At 37.1% G+C, this 11,028-nt stretch overlaps 3 protein-coding genes across 3 annotated transcripts; all 3 read right to left on the reverse strand.

The window, feature by feature from the left end:
• Positions 1–981: 981 nt before the first annotated feature.
• LOC106309730 (cyclin-dependent kinase D-3) lies at positions 982–3,407 on the reverse strand. The gene is made up of 7 exons (XM_013746835.1): positions 3,203–3,407; positions 2,709–3,007; positions 2,509–2,617; positions 1,946–2,071; positions 1,585–1,820; positions 1,248–1,505; positions 982–1,139 (listed from the first exon to the last, which is right to left on the reverse strand). Exons 1-7 carry the CDS (start codon positions 3,305–3,307, stop codon positions 1,091–1,093), a joined length of 1,182 nt encoding a protein of 393 aa, XP_013602289.1. The 5' UTR covers positions 3,308–3,407; the 3' UTR covers positions 982–1,090.
• A 591-nt stretch (positions 3,408–3,998) lies between these two features.
• On the reverse strand, positions 3,999–5,697 carry LOC106307683. The gene is made up of 4 exons (XM_013744700.1): positions 5,381–5,697; positions 5,008–5,190; positions 4,861–4,920; positions 3,999–4,453 (listed from the first exon to the last, which is right to left on the reverse strand). Exons 1-4 carry the CDS (start codon positions 5,525–5,527, stop codon positions 4,163–4,165), a joined length of 681 nt encoding a protein of 226 aa, XP_013600154.1. The 5' UTR covers positions 5,528–5,697; the 3' UTR covers positions 3,999–4,162.
• A 511-nt stretch (positions 5,698–6,208) lies between these two features.
• On the reverse strand, positions 6,209–10,505 carry LOC106310819 (eukaryotic peptide chain release factor GTP-binding subunit ERF3A). Its single transcript, XM_013748044.1, has 18 exons — positions 10,406–10,505; positions 9,859–9,900; positions 9,667–9,717; positions 9,497–9,550; positions 9,294–9,398; positions 8,980–9,091; positions 8,845–8,890; positions 8,656–8,727; positions 8,498–8,560; positions 8,264–8,418; positions 8,122–8,186; positions 7,889–8,036; positions 7,525–7,630; positions 7,297–7,432; positions 7,133–7,197; positions 6,847–7,014; positions 6,560–6,632; positions 6,209–6,458 (listed from the first exon to the last, which is right to left on the reverse strand). The coding sequence occupies exons 1-18, from the start codon at positions 10,407–10,409 to the stop codon at positions 6,397–6,399; spliced, it is 1,527 nt and encodes a 508-aa protein (XP_013603498.1). The 5' UTR covers positions 10,410–10,505; the 3' UTR covers positions 6,209–6,396.
• Positions 10,506–11,028: the final 523 nt, after the last annotated feature.

The following is an 11,028-nucleotide window of genomic DNA, read 5'->3' on the forward strand; positions in this document are numbered from 1 at the left end:
GGGGGGGAGAAGATTACAATGGAGAAAGTTGTTGATCATACAAAATACAAAATCAAAGCCTTTGCTTAATCAAAAGCAAAAAAAAAAAAAAGAGCAAACACTATGGAATCATACAACAGTAGCCAACGAGAAGGATGGAACGACCCTTCAAAGCCTAATCCGAGCGAGTGCTGATACAAACGTCTGGAATTGAGTGAAAAAGCAGCAAGTCTCGTCCTTTTGAGCACCCCGCGATCGTTGTAGACTGAATCAGGCAATCGTAGATGATTCCAGGCGGCTAGTGGGAATCTCTAGGCCTACAGGGAAGTTAGATAATCTGGAGATATTCTAGGTTTTCGTCGCAACGTAATCGATCGATTCTCACCCTTCTCGCGTCGGTCTAGAGAGGGAGAGCTCTCGGGCCCCACATATATAAACCGTGTTCCCCCCCTAACCCTGACCCGATTTTAGATCCGACTCTTAAGTTAAATAACCCGACCCAATATTTTAACCGCCTGTTTATGTTATAGGTTTTGAAATAAATTTTGGTTTTCTAGATTTTTTTCAAAATATTTTATTTTGGCTTGTTGTAAATTAGTAGGTATCCTCTGCTGTATATGTGTTTTTTAAAGACGGAAATAATGATGATGGTGGTAACAAGGTCTAAGCAAGGAAACAATGATTCGAATAACCTTTGTTGTTTTACACACAGTGATCATAGCTTATTGAATCCAACAGTAAAACACACAGGGAGGAAAAGAAGATTTGAGGTTATGAAATGTCTATATTTGAGGCTGTCACTATATCAATTATACACTTAGGTCTGCCACTGGAAGAAAGAATGAGTTTAGAGATTGAACAGAGCGATCTTTCTTTATAGTGCAAAAGATACACAGATGCAAAAGTAGAGAGCTTTATAATCAAATAGACTATGTAGTACATGATGATCAGTTTACATTAAATAAAGCAAGTGGGACAACGAAGTATTATTATCATTGGGGGGGGGGGGGACGAATGAATCGCAAACTTACACCAACAACACTAAAAATGACAATCTAACAATGTCGTGGGTCTCACCAGAATGTGAAACTGAAGAAAGGCAAGAACATTACTATTGGAAGTCGAGGTCGAGCTTCCTCTTCAGATGAGATCTATCGGCACTACAAAATGAACAGGAATAAGAAGCTAACAAAACATATTCAATCTTGAGGCTGCAAAAACAACAGAGACAGAGGTAGTAGTAACACGGGTGGGGAATCTATTTTTACCTGGTGATGGTAGGTCGGTTTGGAGGCCGCTCAGCGAGAATGGTAAAATCCAATGACATGGGTGCTGGTTGATCCTTGTCAACGCGAGACTTCATACCATCAAGCCTCCCACGCTCAGGCATTACTCTTCTTATCTTACGTGGTGGTGATATCACTTTAATCGCCTCATGTTTACCGTAAGAAGCTTTAGATTCCTGCTTGCGAATTGGCTTTGGTAGCTTGGAAGGGTCAGTAGGAGAAGGTGCAGAAGTAAAGTACCTAAAAAATATGAAAGCAAAGGTGTGAGAACAGAACTTGATATACTTTTTTCTATAAATAGGTGACGAGCTTTAGGCACCTGTGTTCTAGCGCCTGCGTAACGGAAATTCTAGCCTTTGGGTCATACGTAAACATCTTGGACAACAAGTCGAGAGCATCTTCACTAACTGTTGGGAACAAAGAACGCAGAGAAGGTGCAGGGACAAATTGATACTCTACGTAATCAGGAAGGTTTTTCATGTCAGGCCACTGGTCTGCCTTTGGTGTCCCAAAGGCAGCAAATATTTTGCTTAATTGATCGATATCACTATTTCCCTGCGACGAAGGAAAACTGAGTATGTAAGCATACAAAAAAAAAATAATACTAGAGAAGTATTAAGTAGCCTGACTGAGAGTATAAGATCCAAAGAGACAAAGATTGGACTAAGATTCTTTTTAACCTGAAGAAATGGTCTGCGTAGCAGAAGTTCGGCAAATACGCAGCCCGCAGCCCAAACATCAACTGCAGCACCATATTGTTTTGCACCAAACAAAAGTTCTGGTGCTCTGTACCATCTAGCAAACACCTGTGCATCATCAGATATATCAAGATAATGAAACAAGTAGAAACAACACGTTATTAAGGTGCATTACACATCTACTGTAATAATGGGTTTTCAAAGGAAAATGAAAAAAAGACAGAAATAGCTCAGGTCAGGGGTCTGGTTAATAGCACAATTTATAATACAGAGATGAGATAGCAACTGCTCCATCATGTAATTTTGAGCTGAGACTTATGACTACTTAATACATGTCACATTTTAGAGTATCGATAGTCACAAAGCAGAAATCCATTATAAGAGTTTGACAAGAAATTTCATCAATTCAGAGATTCGTATACAACAAGAGAAATCAAAAGAGTTTCCAAGACTACTTTAATGAATTCATACAAGACAATTTGGTATTACCGACTAATTTATTTATACTACAAGCAAAAAAAAATGGCAATGCTTAAAAACCATACCTGGTGGGTAAACTTACGATCAGGACTTCCAAATAAACGTGCTAACCCAAAATCTGCAAGTTTCAACTGTCCATCAGGTCCAATCAACAAGTTATTTGGCTTCATATCCCTGAAGTCAAACGATACATAATGAGTCCTAAAACCCAATCATCATTATTTAGCTAAACCAACAAATTTTTTTTTAAGGATAAACAAAGTACCTGTGCAAAACCCGTTTCTCGTGGCAATAAGCAAGTCCTTTCAGTGTCATTAGAAGGTACGATTTGACATCAGCAGGTGAAAGGAACATATTTGAATCTCGAATGACTCCTTCGAGGTCAGTCTCCATGAACTCGAACACAAGATGCAAGTTTTGTTTGTGAGGAAACGCATCGATCAAGAGAATAATATGTGGATGCTTTAGCTCTTTCAGCATTTTGATTTCCCTGAGAGCAGTGATATTCACACCTTCTTTTTGTTTACCAATCCTTATCTTCTTGATCGCTACAGTTTCTCCCGTCTGCACAAACAGAAAAGGTTGCCGAGATCCAAAATCAAATGAAAATGAAAATGTTAATAACTTGCAAGTCTAATTGAACACCCAGAAACTAACTCAAACATTCAGGAAGAAATTGAATCAGTATTACCAAACGGATCCAAAAAACCCTAATTCCATTGGCGAATTTGAAGAAATCAGGAAAGACGAAATAGGCACCTTAGTGTCAGTGGCTTTGAAGACGACTCCGTAAGTACCTTGCCCGAGGACCTCTTGCTTGAGATACCTGTCAGCAACTTTCTTTCGCTGCTCCATCTCCGCCATTTCGCCGGAGAAATAAAGTAGCCGTTGGTGGTTGGTGCGTCTGTAGAGGCAATCGGCAAACCGAGGGAACGAAACGACGTCGTGTAGTGTATTACTTTTATTATTTACTTTGCTGGAGAAGTGGGAGACTGCGCTCAAACAGTATAAATAATTAATAAAGGTAGTGGTAATTTAATAAAAATCGGGTAACTCAAATAAATTTTAATACTTTGGATAAAAAATATTCAGTTAATTTAATTTTCTATGATAATTTGGATATTTTTAAATGCTTTAGATAAAAAATATCTGGGTATTTCAAATTTTTTTCCGTTAGTTCGGTGTATAAGTAATATGTTTGGAATATTTTATATTTTTAATACCAAATATAATTAATATTTTTAGGTACACTATTTTGGATATTCTGGTACCCATTTGGTTTATAGAAATATTTTTCGGGTTTAGTTTACATCACAACATTGCAGATGACTCATATTATATTTTAGATATAGGGTACCCATTTGGTTCTCGGGTTCGAATTTCAGTTATAGAAATATAGGAACCGCTCGGTTATTTTTGAATTTCGGTTCGCTTTCAGGTTCTTTTCCGGTTTGGTTTTCGATTCTCGGTTTTTATGCCATGCGTTAAGGTAATACACTCCAAACGACATCGTTTTATTCGAATTAAACACAATCCAGTTTGTACAAAACCCTGGTTAAACCAAACTGAAAGAGCCCATGAATTTTTCCTACCACAACCTTAGACCATCCGGGTTTAGTTTACATCACAACATTGCAGATGACTCATATTGTATCATTCACACATTCAAAGATTTTTACAAGGGAAAGCTTTTAGAGAAGAAGAAAAGAGTGATCATCATTATGAAGCAATGCGGCGACAACGACACCAGAAAGCTGTACCACCACTTCTTCCGCGAGCAACAGCTATTTCTTCATCGACATAAAACCAAATAAAGAAAGGGTCTTTGTTACTCGGCTCTACCTCTGCGTCTTTCTTTCCCAAACCGATCTTTATAGGATCTAAAGGTCCAATCTTTATGCGTATCTGTTCGAAAATGAAGGCTAGGATACGGTTCTTCCATGAAAACTTTCCTTCGAAGGTCAAAGCTCCTAGTGGACCAAGATACACCCCGTTCTCTATTCTCTTCCCCTGTTTCAAAATTCAAATAAAAAACAACTGTGTTGCTATTACTTCCAAAATGTAATATAATATATATATGAGAAGCCTTATCTAAACTAAAAGAGTATATGTGCTATAAAGTACATAGCTTTTGATCTCTACAGACACTGATTCAGTTACAAAGACTGTGATGGGGAGCAGGGGCGAATCTAGAATTAATTTCTAGTGGGTGCAAAAATTCAATAATTGACAAAAAAGTGAACGAAGACGAGACATAATGGGTGCACAACAACATTAAACCATCTCATCTTAGCTGATTTCTGTAAATTTTTACATGCAATATTGTCAATATTCATAAAATTATGGGGGCACTTGCCACCATAGTCATTGCCTTGGCTTCGCCCCTGATGGGGAGCATACAGAGGAGGAAGGCTTACCGCAGCATCAAATCTCTGAACAGCGGTTAGAGGGAAATAACGACCTTTCTTCAGTTTCTTCTGTATGGTCGTATAGTATAAGAGTTCCATATCAGTGATATAATCAGACTAAAGCATTTTGAGATATGAATGACTATTATAATGGACCTCGGCAGTGAAGATGAGCATCCATGTTCGTCCAGGGGACTCGGATCCACCTAGTGTTTCGAGGAATGGTGATGGATCAACCTTAGCCTTTTCAATAGCAGAGAAAGCAGCTAAAATCTCCTCTGCTGCTACCTTCCGAGTTTTTGCAGCCGTTTTTAACACACTCACGCTCTCCGTTACTTCCTACAATCCCCAAGTTCAAAATAAATAAATAAACATTAAAAAACTCTTATCCAAAAGTGAAAAAATCCAGTGCTTATCCAAACACTTGGTGACCATAGTAATACAAAACCCAAAACTCAACCACGATTAACTTCGACAAGCTTTGAACTTTGTTAACCAATAAAACAATGAAAAGGCACAAGGAGAGTACTTTGTTAGGGATTTGACTCTGTGCCGGTGGAACAATCTCGTTCCTACCGTCGACGGCTGATCTCACCAAAGGTAACCTCTGGCGACGACTAAAGACGACAGAAGAAGAAGATGGGGACAAAACCCATGAAGCTGGTGAGACCATCATCGTAAATCGTAACTAACAAACTTCCTGCTTTATCATTCTTCTTCTTTTACACATCGATTTTACAGACAGACCAAACCAGAAAAAGGAAAGAAAAACTAGAGCTGGTCTCTATTGTGATCCACCAGTTTTATTTGGCTAAGAAAAGCTTTCAACTAGATTATTTCTCTCGACCGTTATCTCGATATCGTACCACTGGTTTGGTATAAGTATAACAATAACGCCGAGCACTGCTTTATTCTTACCATTGGTTTGGTATAAGTTGGTAATCCTTATCCGGTTTAATTTGACTATGGATGCATTAGTTGTCAGTTAACCAGTGCAAACCCCAAAACTGCATCACTTGTGTAAGCATAAAGGAACAATTAGTGTTTCCTTGGCTACTTAAAATTTTGAACTCCAAAAAGCCGAAAAACAGACTCAGCTAAGAGTCAGAGCATGATTATTGGAAGTTTTTAGAATGAAGTTCTTACCGGAATATAAGAACCCGTCTTTTAACTTTTAACTAAAAAAGTTAAGAACCAGCTCTTAAAACTCTTATTTAAAAACCGGTTCTTAGTTTTTTTTTAGTTAAAAATTAAAAGACGGGTTCTTATATTCCGTTAAGAACATCGCCATAAAAACCTCCAATAATCATGTTCTAATTTAGCTTAACAGAAAGAAAAAAAGTCACACTCATGTTCATCATAATACTCTTTCTAGCTTTTAAATTTCCAAAAAAAAAACAGTCTAAGGTTACACATCTGCAGCAGCAGTAAATCTCAAAACCCCGATTGGAACTACGATTTTGGTTTAGGGAATTCAACTTGGTCGTTCCAAATGACTAAAAATCACGAAACTAGTCGGTCACCGTTTTCCTCACAAAATTTGAATCAAGCGCTTGAGGAAACACCTGATGAGAGCGCAGTCACCTTCCCAACAGCTACTGTTTTCCCTGCAGTGAGTGAGTGACCCCAAGTAAAAAATTTGTAAACTTAGATGGGTGATTATTATATTCTGCATTGCATTTGATATACAGTCTAAGAAATCTTTTACCTTCAGTTCGTAGAGTGAATCTTCCTAGCTGAGGGAAATCTGAGAATTTTTCAACACAGATTGAATTGGTAACCTGCAGATATACATCAACGGATAGCAGAGAGTTAAGATTATAAAGACTTGATAATGATAATAACTTGCTGATTGTACCAAGTTCGAAATGAAGTAATATTTCAGCTTTTTCTTGGATTGGAATAGAAACTTAAATCTAAATTTTCTGGAATTAAAAACTAATGGCTAAGAATTAAAAAATTTATGGGGAAAAAGGCAAACAGAAGGAACCACACCTGTATACGGCAGACCACACCAGCACCGTTCTTCACAAACCGAACTCCTTTATTTTTTATGGGCTCCCTCGTCTCCATATCGATTTGGCTTATCAATTCCATGATCTCACATTCGTCAACAACCGCATGAATGTGCAGAATAGCCTTGTAACCAGCTGTGAGAACAGCCTACAGGAGCAGCAAGACTCGAGGGATTAATTTTACGAATATACTGGCAAGCGAGCAACCCTATTCAGAAACGTATATGCTCAAAAGTTAAGACATTTCAGAAGAAACATGTGCTTACCTTTTCAGGCAGCCCAATGATTTGTAGTTGTGCAACAAACTCAGTAACAGCAGGTACAGGTTTTACTGCAACAGCAAACAAAGAAAAAACTCCACATTAGTATAACTAATACCAAAACGAGAATGCTAAAGATTCCAGATATCCACAAAAATTATCAAACTCACCCGTGCTGGATATAACAAAACCTGAAAGTATATCCTCATCTTCGATGCCAGTAATGCGGACTCTCAAATTCTCACCCGGTCCAGCACGCTTAACTTTATCTTCGTCGCAATATATAGCAACAACTTTCACGGGCTCCTACGTTATTGATACGTGAAAGTTATCAGGAAGACAGACAATGAGCTGGCAATTAAAATATGAGATGTGAGGGAATACGTTTGGAAAAGTACCTTGTTTGGCATAATAATCAAGGAATCACCCTCCTTAATGCTGCCAGATTCTACTTTTCCCATAACAACAGTTCCCATGTCTTTAAATTTATCTATAATAGGCATCCTATACAATTCATAACATCAGTTTGGTTTAACACAGCATTAAAAGAATGGAAAAGAAACTATAGAAGACATTTTTTTATTAAGCATGTTAAAACATATGCCAAAGTTTTAAGAGTAGTTGCATGTGGATGTGATTATTCATAAGCAGCATGAATACGCGAGTCATGGATTTCAAGAATCCATGAACAAATATAAAATAACAAAGAACAAACTTGAATGAAAAAAATAATAATAAGACAAAGAGACAGTGAAGGTTCACCTGAATGGACCATTATCTCGTGGTGGAACTTCAATAGAATCAAGTACTTCGAAAAGGCTAGGGCCACTGTACCATGGACAAACGTTTCGATCCATCCTCTTATCCATATTAACCCCCATTAGACCGGATATAGGCAAGAAGATAACATCTGAACAACAATAGAGCAAAAAGAACAAATTAAACATGCAATTAGAACATACCTAATCGGACACGTTAATAGTTCACACTGATACCTTTCTTGGTGTTGTAGCTAGAGGATTTAAGAAATGGTACCATTTTTTGTTCTATTTCATCGTACCTGCATAGAAGACGTGGACGATGGAAAGAGATTTGAATATCAACATTGGCAGGGATTAGAAAGTTTGATGTAAGTACCTCTCTTTCGCCCAGTTCACAGTTGGATCGTCCATTTTGTTCACCACAACAACCAGCTTCGACACGCCCAGTGTTTTTGCGAGTTGAACATGTTCACGTGTCTGCCCACCCTTCTCAAATCCTGTTTCAAATTCACCTTTACGAGCCGAAATAACCTACAACGAAAAGATGAGAGGAGCAAATTAGTAGGCTTCCTACATAGGACTTATGCTACAGTACGGAACATAGACTAACCAGCACGCCAATGTCCGCCTGAGATGCTCCACTAATCATATTGGGTACATAACTCTTGTGACCCTACAAGTTCAAAAAACGCACAAGAGATTAGAAGAAAATAATCGACATGAAAAACAAATTAACAAAAAGAATATCGTTTTAAACTGATCCCTTACCGGAGCATCCAAAAGGGTAAACCGTGTGCTCTCAGTTTCAAAATGAGCCCTTCCAACTTCAACTGTTTTACCCTGTCAAATGTATCCAGTTGGACATACCTCTTAGCTAGGTTAAATTCAATTCTATTCTCTAGGACACATAGTTTTAGCAAACAAAAAAAAATCAATTAAAACACAGCAGGTACGTACCTTGGCCCTCTCTTCTTCATTTGTATCCATTATATATGCCATATACCTAACATACAGGTCAATAACAAGTTAATTAAATCAGAAAACTAGAACAGAAACATTGCTTATCAGTTTGAATTAATCAGAAACACTCACCAGCTTTCTCTACTTTTGTCTTTTGCTTCCTTCTCATACTTCTGGATTTGTCGGTCGTCCACCTGACCGCTGAGAAATAGAATCTGTCCTCCAATTGTAGATTTTCCTGCATCTATAATTGAAAGTAGCCGTGTTAAGATTAACGCAAGAATCAGCCATTACAAACTTAAAACACAAACAAAGACTGATAGCTCAAGACCGGATTTCAAAAGCTGTGATGCATAAACATCCTGGTACTAATTTAGAAAATACACAAGATGTATCTATTATGAAGGTACACTGATGAAAATAAATCAACAAGCAGATAGACATACCAACATGCCCAATGAAGACCGCATTCAAGTGTCGCTTTTTGTTTGCTTCTGCCTCTTCTTCCGCTTCCTCTTTCGCTGCGTTCTCTTGGGCCGCCTTCTCTTTAGCTAAAATGATTAAAAATATACAAGAAAGACAATTAGATCTTTAACCAGACAGCCGAAAACAGAAATATAAGACAGGAGTAGTGTGAGAAAATCTAAACCTTTAGCTGGGTTATGCACTGGAAGGAGTATTTCCTGATCATGATCCTCAGTAGCTGAAACAGACAAGGGTCCATAAAAAATTTCACCACCGTGGCATACTCCACATAAACTGAGCTAATTTTAGGAAAAAATAAAAGGGAAAGAGAGGGAACATGAAAGATATAGGAACCTTGTTGCTCAACAGGTACTGGCGCTGATTCTTGCACGTTATCTTTCAGGTCTGCAAAGCAAAGATAAATACATACTATAAGAATCAGTATTCGATCTCATCACACCATAAACCTTGGACCCTCCCTCAACCACGACTTATTATTATTGAAATAAGAAAAAGATTTCGTGCTTGTTTATCTTCAGAAATTACCTGCCGAATCAAGCTGTAATGCACGGATCTCAGCCTCAAGATCTACATAGTTAATAAAAAGGATATAAAGGACAGAAAAAACTCATATTTCTTAAATATTACCAAGGCACATAACAATTGGAAACCCACAAATAACTATCATGAGGAACATATATTGCGCAAACAAAATAACGTGGCACACCCATTCAGGTTCAACATATAAGACAGACACTTTCACTCCAAGACAGACCAAGTATGTACAGAAACTAACCCTAAATATCTGGGAAAACCACTACGAGAAAAATTACTGAGAATGAGAAGTTGGCTAATCCAAAAAAGCTTAAAGTTTAGCATAACAGGGCAAACAAGTTTCATGTGAGCTTTTACAACCATCTGCTACATCCGAATCTTCATGCTACACAAACTAGACTAGATAATTCTGATTTCAGATTGAATCAATCCGGAGGGCCAAATTCAAACAGACGATTATACTGAGCTACATAAGCCGTAAGTAAGCGCGCATAAAAGATGATAAATCGAAAAAGGAGAGAGCTCGAGAAAACCATACCCATGGCGGATGCTGGATTGAACTAAAGGAAGGAAGCTTTCTAGGTTTGGCGAAAGAGAAGAAGCTTGTCGAAGGGGCTATTAGCGTTTTGGGTTTTCAGGAATAAAAAAATTCAGTCTCATTAGGTATTTATAAACTAGGAATTAACCGGGCGGATTTTTATTTTTTTTCTAATTTAAGTTGTTAAATTATTTATATTTAGGTTATGATATATATTTATATAAATGTTAAGATGCATGTCATAATTAAACTTTATTTTTAAATTTTAACACGTTAAATTAACATATTTTTTACTATTTAAATATTTTTTTGTAATTTTGTTGGTTATCTAGTTATCTTATTTAGCAAAACTATCTGTTGAGTGTTGCAATAAATGTTTTATATATTTAATTAAACTGCAGAGTATTTTCGGATCGACCACATGCTCAACAATCGATCGATCCGTAAAAAGATGGTCGATCTCCTTGGCCAGGGAAGTACAATTTTAGCAAAAATATCTTTGATTTTCAAATATTAAGTATATAATTATTCTTTTGAATATTAATTTTTTGAATTGTATTTTTTGATTAAATTATTTTATTATAATGTTTATGTAAATATTTTTTGTGATGTTTGAATTTGTG

This window comes from Brassica oleracea, chromosome C8, assembly GCF_000695525.1.
Source record: "Brassica oleracea var. oleracea cultivar TO1000 chromosome C8, BOL, whole genome shotgun sequence".
Classification (NCBI taxonomy): Eukaryota; Viridiplantae; Streptophyta; class Magnoliopsida; order Brassicales; family Brassicaceae; genus Brassica; species Brassica oleracea.